The sequence below is a fragment of the Oryctolagus cuniculus genome, chromosome 2 (assembly GCF_964237555.1).
Source record: "Oryctolagus cuniculus chromosome 2, mOryCun1.1, whole genome shotgun sequence".
Taxonomy (NCBI): domain Eukaryota; kingdom Metazoa; phylum Chordata; class Mammalia; order Lagomorpha; family Leporidae; genus Oryctolagus; species Oryctolagus cuniculus.
The window spans coordinates 99,742,403-99,758,421 of NC_091433.1; the positions used below are offsets into that span (position 1 = coordinate 99,742,403).

The 16,019-nt window shown below is 56.8% G+C and overlaps 1 protein-coding gene across 1 annotated transcript in view; it reads right to left on the minus strand.

Moving 5' to 3' along the window:
• Positions 1 to 14,639, minus strand: part of SH3RF3 (SH3 domain containing ring finger 3) — a 334,282-nt gene extending 319,643 nt beyond the window's left edge. The window contains exon 1 of the mRNA XM_008252855.4: positions 12,834 to 14,639. Within this exon, the coding sequence (XP_008251077.2) occupies positions 12,834 to 13,388 (555 nt within the window). The 5' untranslated portion in view covers positions 13,389 to 14,639. The remainder of the gene's footprint in view (positions 1 to 12,833) is intronic.
• Between the last annotated feature and the right edge of the window lie 1,380 nt (positions 14,640 to 16,019).

The following is a 16,019-nucleotide window of genomic DNA, read 5'->3' on the forward strand; positions in this document are numbered from 1 at the left end:
CCTTTCAATCGTCGGCTCCACGAAGGCAGGGATCTCTTCTGGGGTTGCGGCCAATGTGCACACCAGTGCCTACCTAACACAGAGCTTGCAGCAATGTGGGCGGTCGACAAGCACCTGCGGGCTGAGAGAACGCACAAGACTTCAACAGCAGTCCTCGGCCAGGAGGGCTGCCCCTGCCCACACCCGAGCCACCACTCACTCTGCACGTTCTTTGTGGCAGGGGTCTTCAAGTGGGGCTTTCACGCCCAGGGAAGGAGGGACCAGCTTCCACGCATGGAAAAAGGGAGTTTCAAGGGCAGAAAGGGAAGTTAGAGTGAACCAGTTCAAGACAACACAGTTACCCCCCAACGGTACTCGAAACCTACTCACCACCTTGCAGGAAGCTCCAAGCTCAGCTGGTCAACAGCTTGAAGGACCAGCCACAACAGGGCCTGTGCACTCTTAAGACAACTGCACCCCAAGCCATCCTCTGCCCCCATGCAAACCCAAAGCACCCGCATATTTACATTTTTACATATTTTACATTTTACATATTTACATATTTACATTTACATAGTTTCAGAAATTCTTACATACAAATGGCTCTGCCACCCTGGGAAAATCACTCCATGGAGGTGAGACCCCCAAGGAGATGAGCTAGCAACTGGCCCCTGCAGAGACTGTCTTAACATCAGGTAAAAGTCTGAGGAATCCTTTGACCCTTCAAATCAAACAGCAACACTGTCAGGCAAAGCTGCGGAGGATTAAGCGCCTGGTCTTTGAAAGCAAACATAATTGCTGATCACAACTAGATGAGATTAGTTAACCTACAGCCACTCACTGACAAATGCCTCTACCTCCTTCCTTCTCTCCAGGACCTCCGGGCTTATTAAAATACGGTCTTCTGGGGCCAGCGCTGTGGCACAACGGGTTAAAGCCCCAGCCCACAGCGCCGGTATTCCCTATGGGCATCAGTTCCAGTCCTGGCTGCTCCTCTTCCGATCCAGCTCTCTGCTGTGGCCTGGGTAAGCAGTAGAAGATGGCCCAAGTCCTTGGGCCCCTGCACCCATGTGGGAGACCTGGAAGAAGCTCCTGGTTCCTGGCTTCAGATCAGCTCAGCTCTGGCCGTTGCGGTCATTTGGGCAGTGAACCAGTAAAATGGAAGACCTCTCTCTATAACTCTTTCAAATAAATAAAACAAATCTTTAAAAAAAATACAGTCTTCTGCTCAGTGTCTCGGGTCCTAAATGATAAACTCAAGCAATTTTCACAGCAGGTGGTTGTAGTGCTGAAAGATGACTTCCAAAAGTCGGATGGAGCGTCCTGGAATGTACTGGACACATACGTGACCACCATCATTCTAAGCGACAATAGCCAAGTCCCACCTCCCGATCACCTGGCACCTCAAGGACCTACATTCAAGAACCAGCAACGGGGGAGCCTGCATTGTGGCATAACAAGTTAAGGCACAGCCCACGACGTTGGCATCCCATATGAGCACCAGTTTGAGCCCTGGGTGCTCCACTTCTGATTCCAACTCCCTGCTCAAGGCCTGGAAAGGTACTGAAAGACGGCCCAAGGTCTTGGGCCCCTGCACCCATGTGGGAGACCTGGGTGGAGCTCCAGGCTCCTCACTTCAGCCTGGCCCAGCTCTCTGGCTGTTTTAGCCATTTGGAGAGTGGACCAGCAGATGGAAGATCTCTCTCTCTCTCTCTCTCTCTTTCTCTCTCTCTCTCTCTCTCCTTTTTTCTCTGTAGCTCTGTCTTTCAATTAAGTAAATACATCTTCAGAAAAAAAAAAAAAAGAACCAACAACAGGCAGATGCCTTTTCTGAAAGCTGCCACCTGCAAAACGAAGCTGCTAAGAAAATCCAGAAATGAGCCGCAGGAGTCTCAGAAAGCAAGAGCCGTCTCCCCACCACGAAGGGCAGACGACCCAAACAGCAGAGGTGCAAAGTCCTCTGTGGCAAGCCAAGACGACAGAAGAAGGAGTGCTAAGAGGTGAGACCGGCTGCAAACACAGAGTCCCAAACCACACTGAGGCCACTTTCCTCAGTAGAAATTCCTGCCAGACAGAGTAAAAGCCAACAGGAGTGGGTGTCCGGCCTAGCAGCTAAGATGTCTGTGTTCCAAATCAGAGTGCTTGGGTTCAGCAACCACCTCCACCTCCTGACTCCAGCTTCCTGCTACTGCAAACCCTGGGGGGAAGCGCCAATGGCTGCAGCGATTTGGGTTCCTGCCACCCATGTGGGGCACTGGGATTGCATTCCTGGCCCAGCCCTGCCCACTGCAGGCATCTGGAGAGAGAACCAGCACATGGTAGCTGCTCTCTGTCTCTGTCTCTCTTTCTCTCTCTCTCTACCACTCCCTCTTCCTCTCAAAACAGGATACAGGTACAAAAGTAGATTAGCCATTCACCCATAAGGTGTTGAGCTGAGTGACAGATAAAAGGGGCTCACCATACCAAACTCCTTTCACAAATGTCTGGAACTTTCCCTAACAAAATGTCTTAAAGTCTCCGCCTTGCGGCGCCGGCACACCAGGTTCTAGTCCCGGTCGGGGCGCCAGATTCTGTCCCGGTTGCCCCTCTTCCAGGCCAGCTCTCTGCTGTGGCCCGGGAGTGCAGTGGAGGATGGCCCAAGTGCTTGAGCCCTGCACCCCATGGGAGACCAGGAGAAGCACCTGGCTCCTGCCATCGGATCAGCGCAGCGTGCCAGCCGCGGCGGCCATTGGAGGGTGAACCAACAGCAAAAGGAAGACCTTTCTCTCTGTCTCTCTCTCTCACTGTCCACTCTGCCTGTCAAAAAAATAAATAAATAAATAAATAAATAATAAAATAAAAATAAATATCTTAAAGTAAAAATAAGCAGAGTTGAGTAGTCAAAAAGGATATAGACACACGTTTTTCTCTGCAGCAAATCTGGTCACAAAACTAAAGGAAAAAAAATACACTTCATTATAAATAAAGAACAGTACAGTGTTTATCCCAGGTACCCCAGTGCCAGTCAGAGAGCCTGACACAGAGCAAGGAGAGAAGGAGAAAACGCACCCACGTCCCATTTCCTGAGCTCACACGCAAGGCCTCGCTGGGACTGGTTTTCCCGGTCAGTCCCCCATCTGAGCAGCAACCAAGCCCGGCTTTTAGGCTCTCGGCTGGGCTCTCGGCTCCACCACATTTACATCTGCCCCTGGTGTGAGTGTGCTTTTAAATTCTCTCACCACTTCTGCTTGCTCTGAATTCCTGTGGCGAATTCTAATTCCTTTAAACTCACGTAAAGGCACGTGAGGATTATGCACACATTCCATTAGGCAGAAATGCAAATACTGTCACAGCCCCCTGTTCGCAAATGACCACTGGGTCAGCCAACAGTGCTGTGTGCGGCACAGAGGAAGAATCATCTCTTCTCCATTTCCCAAAGGAGGGCTACAGCTCTAAGTGTCCACAAGCCACCAAGGGCCACAGGGGAGCTGAAAGATAGCAACAGTCTGCAGTGCCATCCAAACCAAGCCACGTCTTGGAATCCAAACCAGGTCACGTCTCGGCGAACTTTTCCATTCAAACTTCACTCTGTGGCCAAGGGGAGGCCCGTGTTCCGGTGCGCTGGTGTGACTTGTGAATCACTAGCCACTGCCAACCCCTCAGCTTGACGGCCTCTTAGGGTTCACTAAAACCCCGACAGGGCACCCGATAAGCACTCTCATGCATAACCTCTGAAGATCTCCCAAGCAAAGCAAACCTGCAAAAAAACTGACCCTGGCCTCTTACAGGAGCATGTTCCCCTTTCTGTCCTCGCTCAAAAACGTATGTTGAAAAAGGTCGTGTTAAATTAGACACAGATAGGGCCGGCGCTGTGGCGCAGCGGTTAAAGCTCTGGCCTGCAGCACCGGCATCCCATATGGGCGCCGGTTCTAGTCCCAGCTGCTCCACTTCCGATCCAGCTCTCTGCTACGGCCTGGGAAAAAAGTAGAAGATGGCCCAAGTCCTTCAGCCCCTGTACCCGTGTGGGAGACCTGGGAGGAGGCTCCTGGCTCCTGGCTTCGGATCTGCGCAGCTCTGGCTGTTGTGGCCATCTGGGGAGTGAACCAGGGGATAGAAGACCTCTCTCTCTCTCTCTGCCTCTCTCTCTCTCTCTCTGTCTTTCAAATGAATAAAATAAATCTTTAAAACAAATTCAACACAGATAGAAATAAAGCACACACTGGACACAACAGTGTCGCTGAGACCCAAGTCTGTCACACTCCGGCAGGCGGGCACGAGAGTTGCCCGAAGTGTGGACAGAAGGGGGCCAGGCTCCACCGGATGGAGCAGGGGCTGGGCCGGCTCAGGAGAGCCTGTGCCGCTGGGACTGCCCCAGCTGATCACGTCCCCCGCTCTCTTTCTCAAGGCTTCTGTTTCCCTCTGATGCAGCCTGTGAAGATCAGGCTCACTGCCTTCGTGAACAAGAGAAAACCTGCAGCAACTCACAAGGCGAGACAGGCTGCAAGCCACCGCTCAGTTTCGACACCCATAACTCTTGACAGCCCAGCCCGCATCACACAGGCGGGCGCGAATCCACAGGCATGGCACAGTATCAGACTCACGCCACACACACACACACGCACACGCACACACACGTACACCTTTCCTTAACTGGCGATCTGACATACAACAGATCCACCAGCTAGCAGGTGGGCCTGCCAGGGTGCCCTCTTGGGTCTAAGAGACTTAGAGACTTTCTTGTTAGTATCAGGCTACCCTGAAAATCAATTCTGTGTACGAGGCACTGCACCTGTCAATCTCATTGACCCCATAAGGCAGATAAAGTCCCTGGTTCACAGATCAGAAGGCTCAGGTGTGTGCTCAGGGCACACAGCAAGAAGTGAGAAAGTGAGGAACAGACTCACCTGTGCTGGGACTCCCCACCCCGTGTCATCCCCAGCTACCCACCACATCCCACTCCATCCATTTCCTCGCAAGACTCCATATGCCCCAAGGGAGCCCCGGCATGGAAGCCGTGACAGCACTGGCCCCAGGGTGTAGGGGAAATGAGGGTGGCTGGTCACACCCTGCTCACCGACGTGCAGACAGACTGAGGGAAGGAAGCCCTCCTTTGCTTCTCTGGCTGTCAGCAGAGGGATGTGGCACCTTGAAGCCACCGCCTCCATCTAGCTGAGACCTCAGGGCGGGGCTGAGAGTGAGGCCAGGGCAGCGGCAGAGCGGATGGACAAGGGCAGGCCCCTGAGAACGCACCGCAGCCAGTGGCCCTCACGCTGCGGACATACTGCACACACCTTCTGCCCGTCACTCACCAGCAAGTCCTGGCTGCCAAGGGGTTCTTCCTTGCGTCCTACATAATGCAGGCTCCTGAAAGAAGAGAATCCGTGGCCTGGCAGGGGGCATCGTGACTCACAGGGGCCCCTGTTGCTTGTGTTCAGGAGTTTGGCCACAGAGGGGCTGAGCTGTGCTCTCAGCGCGAAGCCCACCAGGCGCCGGGCCCAAGGTTCACTTCTAAAGTTCCACCTCCACCCACCTGCGCACGCAGCTCACAAGGAAACCTGGAGCCTTGATTTCCCTGCTTTCGTAGGCGGCCACCTGACTGAGCCGGCGGGAGGGCAGACAAGACAGTTTAGTTCTGTGATTCACCTTAGCATCCTGCGGACACTCCACCAACGGCAACTTGGATTTTTTCACTCCTTGGCTGCCACTGGAAACCCAGTGTTGCCGTGAGTCTCGGGGCCTTCGTGGGGCTCAGAGGGCACCTCAGCGGGTCATCTGCTGTCCTGTGCACTGTCGGGGTCTCTGCTGGCCCCCGCGCCCAGGGCTGGTCTTCACCTCGGGAATCCGTATCACACCACCTCCAAGACCCAGCTGCAGCAACATGCCATTGCTACAGCCAGGGGCAATGGCAGGGCAGAGGGACTCAGGAGGAGGGAGGGCACACCGCGGACCACTTCCTGGCTCTCTGACTCACCCGTGGATCAGGGTCTCTGGGCCTCAGCCTGTCATCATACAGCCAGGAAATTCTGCATGAGGCCATATATGAACACGTCAAGGCACCTAGCACGTGGCAAGCATCAGTAACTGTGAAACAGAAAACCTCACCTCCAAGGACCCAAGAACACTTTAAGTTGCTTCCAGAAACCACAGATACCCTCTAGTTTGGCCTCAGCTAGTGGTCCATGCAACCAACTGACGTGCCACCTCCCCCATAAGGCAGCCTGAGGTACCCCACCCCCACCCAGAGGCTGTCTGGCCATCCATCCCTGGCCGGGAGGACGGGCTATGCTTTTCAGGAACTCGCTGTCCTCATGCCCGCCTCGGTTTATGCAAGTTGCACTCATAATGGCAAATGCATACTTTAATTAAATGTTACATAAGCAAGGAAGCTTCAGTCAAAGGCTGTGTCGCCCCTTGGAAAACCAAGATAATTGCCTCGGAAGACTTCAGCAAGGCCGACTGCTTTACAATGGTCCAATCGGGTGTGAACAAGGCCATGAAACCTTGCTGGGAAGGAATTATTTAAAATCAGAAGGATGTGCCACTCCGAATTCTCTGAAAGAACCAAGCACATCCTAAGTGGCGGCTGCAGCTGGAGTGAGGAAGACAACCCGAGCACGGGGCATCCCAAACCTGGAGAGAATCACGCATGCGGGTGCTCAGAAAACACTCAACAGACAGGATGGAAACGACTCTCCAGTTTGCCTTATAGTTCCATGACTAGGTTCCAGCCACGTTGAGAGACACAGAAGAGGTTTTCAAACAGGTCCAGCGTAGACACATCGTATGGTACTTCCAGAAACACAGGACAGGCGAACTAATGAGGCTCTCGTGCCTACTTTCACATCATCAAAGGCAACGCCCACACGCTCTGCAGTGCTTCAGTTTGTGCAAATGTCCTTCCTCTGAGCCCCTCCCAGAGTTCTGGGCTGAAAGCAGCCAGTGCACACGGGCACCTCGTGCAAGCCAAGGACAGGGTGCCTCCCCCCACCCCAATGTCAGCTCCACACACAGCCCCCAGAACAGGACCCAGCACCATGGAGATACTGAAGACACTCTGTAGATGCCCACAGAAGAGGCAAGGCATACTCAACAAAACATCGTTCAGCAAACAATGGAATTGTCTTACATTTGAGTCTTTATTAAATCTCAGCTGGGAACTACAAACCCTTTCAGCAGGACAGGGTGCCCTGGGACGATTTCATCTGTGTTAGTCTAGGGTGTTTAAGGGGTTCCGGCGTGCAAAATTGTAAAAACAAAACAAAATGTTAGGCCGAGAAATTTAACAGACATCAGTAAATGGTCTGGACAGGGCCTTCAAAGCAACATTTTTTTAAAGCACCCCTTTACAAAGCAACATACTATAACATTCGCCAAGAGGCAAATACAGAGACCAGCAGTGTCGCTCCCCCTCTTCGTGGAGGAACGACACTAAGCCCTGCCTAGGCTTCATATCCGAGTCACGGCACCATTATGTCGCTCCCCCTCTTCGTGGAGGAACGACACAGGACCCTGCGCTGTTCTTTCGTCTGCTCGGCCCTCCCCGGGTTTGCTGCTGGTTCTTCCCGGGTTGGCTACTATCCCTTCCACCTCCGTGGAAGGGCAGTTCCCCCTAGCCACATTCCCCACTTCCGCAGGGGAGCGGCACACCGCCGGCCGGCTCTCTGGGGGGCTGCACAGGTGTTCCCCTTAGGTGTTCCCCTTAGATGTTCCTGGTGCATGCCGTCTCTCTCCTCCTTTATAGTCCTCCTCCGCCAATCCCAACTCGGCTGCCCACACGCCGAGTACGCTGCTCTCCAATCAGGAGCAAGTCCTACAGTTTATTGGTTGAACTGGAGGCAGCTGTGTAAAAGCTGTTTACTTCTCTCCCAGTGCCATATTGTGGGAGAGCAGATGCATAGAATAAGTCTTAATTCCAGTAACTCAGTCCAGTCCGGGCTGCTCCCCACAGATCCCCCTTTCTTTTTATTTTTTGGCGTTGATACGCGCCTGTCTTCGGTGTCCCGCGGCACACACTCTGCTCTACTTGCTAGAGTTGCCACAGGTTCTTACAAGTCCTATCAATCAGGCAAACCGAATCCGGGTCCTCTCTTCGCCATGTTGTGAGGAGGTTTTTAGGCGCTGATGCGTGCCTGTGTTCGGTGACCTGCGGCTCATACTTTGGTCGAGCCGCCTGCTGGCGCTTACCGCCTTAATCAGGCAGACCGATTCCAAGCTTTCTCATTGCCGTATTGTGGGGGAGACTTATTAGTGTTGATTCGTGCCTATCTTCGGTGACCTGCGGCGCATAAGCTGCTAGCCGCCGCAGGTGCTCATCGCCTCACTTAATCAGGCAGACCGAATCCAAGCTCTCTCACTGCCATGTTGAGGGGAGGCCTTTCTATTTCTCTATTTCTCTATCTCCGGGCATTCCTACTTCTCCCATTTTACTTCCATCTTCCAGCATTCCTATTTCTCTCACTTTACTTCTAAACTTCTGTTTCTCTTATCCCCGCAGCTTCCCGCTCTCATTCTTATCCCCGCGGCTTCCCGGCTGCGCCGCTTCAGCCAGCGCCTCTCTCATCTGCGCGGCTCAGCTTTGCACGCACACTCCGCGGTCTCGCACTTAACCCTTTCGCGTCTGAACCACGGCCTCGCGCCAGCCCCGCGTTCCCTATGTACTTGAGCCCCGCACACTCTGTCTGCGCGCGGCAGCCTCCGCGAGTCACACAGCGTAGCTTACGTGTCCGCCACTAGCATTCAATCTAAGTTCCCCGGGCTAGCCTGGCGAATTCAACCCAGCTTACGTCTCCGCCCCATGATTTGGCTTCCCGTCCTTTGCTCCCCGGGCTAATCAGACGGATCCCAACCAGGCTTACGTTTCAGCTTCTGGTTTTAACTTTTCGCCCCCTATTCCCGGGCTAACTTGAGAATCCCAAAGTGGCTTTCGTATCCGCCTCGGCCTGCCCCCCGCGGCTTCAATTTCCCTAACATTTTTCTCTACCCGGTATGTTTCCCCAAGCTTTCCTCCAACAATACTCCTCCCTCATTTCTCCTGGCCTCTCCCCACAGTCCGCATCCGAGTCTGTTTGTTCTAGCTTTCACTTTCGCTTTCGACCTTAGAGATTTCTCCCAGCTTCCCCCCGTAGTCCGCATCCGAATCTATGCCTAGGCTTTCAATAGCTTCCTCCGGCACCCTTTTCGTCCGGCTTTTCCCTAGGCTGTTTGCTAGTCTCTCTCTCCGGTAATTTTCCCATTTCTTCCCGTTTCTTCCCTCCTAAGTTTCCTATCCGTCCTGGGTTTCCTATCCGAGTCACGGCACCATTATGTCGCTCCCCCTCTTCGTGGAGGAACGACACTAAGCCCTGCCTAGGCTTCATATCCGAGTCACGGCACCATTATGTCGCTCCCCCTCTTCGTGGAGGAACGACACAGGACCCTGCGCTGTTCTTTCGTCTGCTCGGCCCTCCCCGGGTTTGCTGCTGGTTCTTCCCGGGTTGGCTACTATCCCTTCCACCTCCGTGGAAGGGCAGTTCCCCCTAGCCACATTCCCCACTTCTGCAGGGGAGCGGCACACCGCCGGCCGGCTCTCTGGGGGGCTGCACAGGTGTTCCCCTTAGGTGTTCCCCTTAGATGTTCCTGGTGCATGCCGTCTCTCTCCTCCTTTATAGTCCTCCTCCGCCAATCCTAACTCGGCTGCCCACACGCCGAGTACGCTGCTCTCCAATCAGGAGCAAGTCCTACAGTTTATTGGTTGAACTGGAGGCAGCTGTGCGGAAGCTGTTTACTTCTCTCCCAGCGCCATATTGTGGGAGAGCAGATGCATAGAATAAGTCTTAATTCCAGTAACTCAGTCCAGTCCGGGCTGCTCCCCACACAGCAGCCCTACCGTTAGCCAGTGGGTACCTGTAACTTGCTGTAACACTTCCAGAGGCAGCCTAAGTATGTGACTGGAAAAACACCTTGTCTTGGGTCTGTGCTATGGCATAGCAGGTAAAGCCACCACTGCCACCCTGGCACCCCAATACGGGGTCCGACATTTCCAGGGCCCCACTGCTCCACTTCCGACCCAGCTCCCTACTACCACCTGGGAAAAGCGGTGGAAGATGGCCCAAACGTTTGGGCCTCTGCCACCCACGTTGGAGACCTGAAGAAGCCCCTGGCTCCTGGCTTTGGCTTGGCTCCCCCCGGCTGCTGTGGCCATCTAGAGAGTGAACCAGAGGATGGACTATTTCTCTCTGTGTGTGTGTCTCTCCCTCTCTTCCTGTAACTCTGACTGTCCAGTAAATAAATAAATAAACAAATGGCTCAAGGAAAGCAGGGCCGGGAGATTCGGCTCACCAGGTGAGTGGGCTCCAGGCACACTGGCGATAGCCGAAACCCTGGTGAAAAGTGGCCAAGGAAGAGCTCTGAAAGCAGTGTTTCACATACCGCACGTAGAAAACCAACAGAAACTAACACATTTCAAACAACGTGCAGTCTCACCGTCTGACTGTAACTAATTAACAAAGCAAATAAGCCAAGCAAGTAACTGTCTGCATACCTAAAAAGTTCACATACACCAGTTGGCCCAGAAGAAAGTGGGAAAATAGGGGATTGTCCTATTTATAATTCACCTGCTGTGAAGCACCTACGGTATTTCCAGCAAGTGTCTGTCTATTAAATAAGAGACAGAGACATCCAGCATTCAGCTTTGCCAGCAGTCCATGCAAATCCAGTGGACAGTAAACTACCAAAGCCTATTTGGAAATGATTTTCAGCTGAAATCTTTGCCTTCCAAATGGATAGGGTTACTCAATGGGCAACACTCTTACAACCCCTGTCTCCCCACCCCGTCCCTGTCCGCCCAGGGGTTACACCAGGACGTGAGATGTAAGCACAGCACGGGGAACGTCTGGCTGACCAAGACTCCCACGACTGTGACAAATCAGTGGATGAAAAGTTAGACTTAAATTGACCACATGGAAGATTTGATTTGTATTTTTTTGAGAGACAGGTAGAGACAAACATAGAAAGCTCCCAATGTACCCCCTCCCCCCACCAAATCTTCACAGTCAGGTCTCCCATGTGAGAGGCAGGCACCAGGCAGCTTCAGCCAGCACGGCTGCCTCCCAGGGTCTGCAGGAGTCAGGAGCCGGAGCTAGGAATGAAACCCAGGTGCCCTGAGGGGGGACTGCTGACCTCGAGGCCAGAGGCTCACCCCTAGAAGACTGGATTTAACCGGGACTCTTCCTAGAACCTGAATTTACCCCTTTCAGATGGGCCTGTGAAGAAAGTCGGGGGCTGCGCTTGCCAGGGAAAGACATGGATACAACGCATCTGCCCACAGAGAAAGTCCACCAAACACCAGGCCCCCATGAGTAACCATTACCACCTTCCACCCCCTCGCTAAGTTCTAAAGAACCCGACAGGTTCAGAGGCCCCTCCTGACGGCCTGGAAGCCATCTGTAGGCACACGGTCATCAGGACCCCCAGCTTTGTGCTAGACGCTCAGTCCAGAAGTCACTAATTCCTGGAGCAGGAGGAGGGAACCTGCTTCTATTGGAAACAGAGATCTGCACCTACAATGATACCTTAGATTAAAAAGAGCAAAGAGTGAACATCTTTAACTGGGCACGTGGCGGGAGTTCATCACGACTGAGACCAAAGCCAAAGTCCCCCTCAGCAATGACCCCAAGTGTGAGCATCCCTTGACCACCCCTGCCGCCCCCGCGGCGCCTCCATGCGCCTCTGGCCTGCCCGCCAGCCGCTGCCTCCTCCGGGTCAACGGGGGAAAACCCAAGTCAGCACAGCGTGACATCCCACCCAGCTCAGCATCCAATGGTTCGCGTTCCTAATCTTAGACATGTCGTAGGACTGAGTAATTCAGATGCTAGAATTTTCCCAGCATCACAGAATTATACATGTTGGAAAGATTACGCACCACCAGCTCCTTACATGGTCACGAAGGGAGGAATAAGGCCACGTTTCCTAAAACAAGGATAATTCCAAAAGCTTCACAACCACGGACTTTTTAACCTTGAAATGGACTTCTGCCCATTTAAAGAAATTACAGAACATTAGTAGCTTCTCACTTAAACCAGCACCCTACAGGCCACACACAAAGCAGCTCTGGAAACCAAACCACTGAAGCTCTCCAGGGAAGATCTTGCCCCTGAAACAGAAGCAGCGAAGGCTGCACAAGGAAGCTCCAATCACCATCTTCATCAACAGCTCAGCTGGGAAGGCAACCCTGCCCAAGAGCCCAGGCTTGGTGACCCCTGGCTCGGTGACCGACCTTGCCAACTCCAGCAAGGGCTGCGCCACAGCTCCCGGGGCCTCCAGGTTAACCCCCTTCCCAGCTACTAAAGGTACTTGGCAATCCACACACCTCCGTGCAGGCCACAAGGTCACGCACTTCCTGAGCCCTCTCCGCCCACGCCACACGCGCAGGCGGAGACCCCCTCAGAACCGGGAAGTTCAGCGCGGAGTTTCCCCTAGCCCGTGCCAAGGGGGACTGACTCCGAGGGGCCCAGGGAAAAGCAGCGTAAGGTGCAGATAAGAGGCCGGGCCTAAAGTGGGGTGAGCACCGCGGGACGAGGGGACGTGGACACATGGATGAACAGGTGGCCAGGTGCCCTGGTCCAGATGCCTGGAGCAGGAGAAAGGATATCCGGCAGGAAGGGCCTAAGGCAGGTGGGGACAAGAAGTTGGTGGGGGAGGGGAGGGAGGGAGCCTTGAACAGCAGTGGGCACGGCACGTGGGAAACGAAATTGAAGCGAGTACGCAGGGCAAGGCGAAGGAGGAGGCCCATGCGAGGCCACCTCTGGTCTCCCCGGCTCCCACGTCACCGCCTCCAGCGCCTATGCACACTCACACTTGCACACACAAGGGCGCCACGCCGCGGAGCCGATACCTACCTTGGCCACGGGCGCGCTCCTGCTGGTCACCAGTTCGCACAGGCCGGCCGCGGCGCTGCCCGCAGCTGCGGGGAGAAAGACTGGGGAGCCCGGGGCGCTGCCGGCCGCGCCGCCCCCGCCGCCGGCGAGGGCCGGGGCTGCACTGGGGCCCGGGCCGGGGCGCGCGGGCGGGCTGCCGCCGGGACTCGCGCCCGCACGCGGCCGCTGGCGGATGCCGTCCAGCAGGCGCACTAGCAGGATGTTGGCGGGCAGCTCGTCCACGCCGCAGCCCACCAGGATGCGGCACTCGGGGCAGCGCAGCTCGTGGCGCGAGCACACGATGCTCTCCAGGCAGCGGCGGCAGAAGGTGTGCTGGCACGGCAGCACCTTGGCCGTGGTGTCCAGGCGCTCCAGGCACACGGAGCACTCCAGCAGGTCCAGCAGCGACGACTCGTCCATGTCCTCGCCCGCCGCCCGCCGCCGCCGCCGCTCGCCCGGGCCGTCCTCGTCTCCCTCGCTCTGCGCTGCAGCGGCGGCCGCCTTGGACGCGCACAGCCAGGACGCTCCGAGCAGCATGGGGGGAGGCGCCGGGAGCGACCGCGCTCGGCTAGGTCCTGGGGCCGGCGCGGGGCCCGCCGCGGGCAGCGGGCATCAGGACCGCGCCGGTGCGACCGCCGCGACTCTCCTCGCCGCAAGTGCCGGGCCGCCCGGCCTGCGTGGCGGGGACAGGAGTTCCGCGAGCGGCAAGCCAACTCCGGGCCAGTCGAGCCCGCCCAGCCCTTCTGAGCGTGGCGCCCGAGGCTCCGGGCTACACCTGTCCCGCCACGCGTCTGGCGCACGCTCAGCGGGCTCCGCGCTCCTCCAAGCAGCCGCAAGCTGCAGGAAGTGCGGGCAGCGGCCGGCCAGGTCCCCGGGGAGGCCGGGGCGCGGCGTGCGCGCTCCCCCGCGCCGCTGGCCAGCCGCGCCGCCCCCGCGGCGCCTCCATGCGCCTCTGGCCTGCCCGCGAGCCGCTGCCTCCTCCGGGTCAACCGGACAGTTCCTCTTCCTTGGCCGCGAGCACGTGTGCGGCGGGTGCGCGGAGGTCACGGTCGCGGTGGGGCGCGGGGAAGGAGGCGTCGGGCCCGCTGGACCTCCTTGTGCCTGGACGCACGCCGGCAACTGGCCCTGCCCCTTCGGCCACCTCCAGGGCTCCCGAGAACGCCGCCTGCGCAGGCTCGGCCCAGGCACCTCCGGGCGCCCCCGTCTTCTCGGGGCTCTCCGCGAGCCTCGGAGCGGGACGCTTCTTCCAACGCCGCTAAGAAGGAAAGTTTGGGCAGCCTTATCCCGACTGCCGCCTTCGCCAGCGCCGGCCAGCAGCTCCCGGACACAACCGGCGCCCGGGCATCCTCCCCGACGACTTCCCGGAGCGCTCCCGGCCCCGGCCCCGCTCCAGGCGGCGCGCAGAAGTGACAGCCCGGGAGCTGCGGCTGTGGGTGTGGGGACGCCCGTGAGTCAGGCGGGGAAGGCGCTCTGGTTGGCGGGGACGCCCCGGGGCCTGCTGCTCCGGCTCCGGCTCCGGCTCCTCCCGGGAGGAGCCCGCCCTCGCCCAGAGTCGCGGGTCCGAGGCTGGCGCCGCTGCCCGCCGCGCCCGCACCCCTTCAGCCGGCGCCCGGCTCCGCGCCGCGCCCTTGGCGGCGCAGCGCGAGGGGCTCCAGCGCCTGCCCGGCGCGGTGTCGCGAACCCCGCTCCAATTTCTCCTCGGGAGGCGCAGAGGCGGGGGAATTGGCGCTCTCGCTCCTGACGCCCCGGCTTCTGCGAGCGTCAGAGCAACGGAAGTACGTACGGGAGGCCCGGGAGCCGCAGGGAAGTTTGGCGGTGGGCTGGGGTCGGCGGCGCGGATTCCCTGCCGCGCGCTGCCCCCTCGTGGCCGCTCCGCGTTCCCGGCGCTCTGAGCGCCCTCCCCGGCCCCGCGCGCACGCACGCAAAGGGGCGCGCGATGCTTCTCGCCAGGACAAGGTGCAGGCCGTTCTGTGGTTTGAGAACTTAGATGCAACTGCTTTTTTTTTTTTTTAATTTCCAAAGAGATACCGGTTATTTGCCGATGCTTAAATGCTTGGGACGTGCTTACGTTGTTACTGAATTTTCTGAAAGCCTTGTGAAAGTATCAACTCCGTTTTACAGAGGCGGAAGATGCGGCTTCGCTATGCAGCCATTAGGGCTCAGTTTTCATTTTTGTATCCCCAGAACCTGGCGCATAAAGATCACAGGCCGTTAGATTATAGGCTCCTGTGAGCTAGGCGTCCTGTGCACTGTGCTGTATGTCCTCAATGCCCAGGGCAGTGCGGGGCACGTAGCAGGTGCTCCATGTTTGTTCACGGATGGAGAGCAGAGCGCAGTCGCGTCACGCAGTGGTCGTTGGTAAAAAAATCTCAATGTCCCAGTTCCAGGTATCCTGAGCTCACATCAGGCTGCCCACCCTTAAAGTAGCTCCCCGTGGCAGCAGGTGGCTTTCCTAGCCTACCTGACTATCCGTGCTGGGGTGTTCCAGTTGCTAGCAACCTCCCCGGGACTGGTGATGGAGGGAGGCATCCCTGAGCTGCCTGGCTGCCTAGGAGGCCTGGAGTGAGGGCGGGGCCTCCAGCTGCCCCAGGCCCATTCTCAGGACCCCACAGGGTGGGGGAGGGGGACATTTATTTCAGAGGACACAGAATGCATGATCCCAGCCTAGAGGGTGTGGACACAGGACAGACTCAGGCACAGGGAGTGCTCCCCCATGAGCAGGGTTGCTCACGACCCGCCCTGGGGGTTTTAGGTGCAAGCCACAGAAACCAATCTGGCAAGGTCTGAAAGGGAGCAGGCTGCACTGTAGGCACAAGGCTGGGACTGGGCCCGGTTAGCCCAGAGACAGTCCCCAGTGTGCGTGCCCTCTTCTCCCTGTGCTGACTCACTCCTCTGTCTGGTACCAGCTGTTTCTGCCTCCCGGCCCAAGGCACAAGAATCAGTCTCGGGCTGCAGGTCTCCGACTCCGGTCACCAGCCTTGGACAGTGGTCACTCTCTGGCCCAGGGTTGCATTTGGCCACAGGAGCAGGAGCAGCTGAAGGCTGGCAGTGCACGCAGAAAGAGAAATTAAAGTTTCCAGAGTAAAAAGCAGTGTGCCCTTCAGAGCGACAGGTACACCCGGCATCCCTTGGATGCACAACACACATCCAGTAAGAGCACACGCAAGA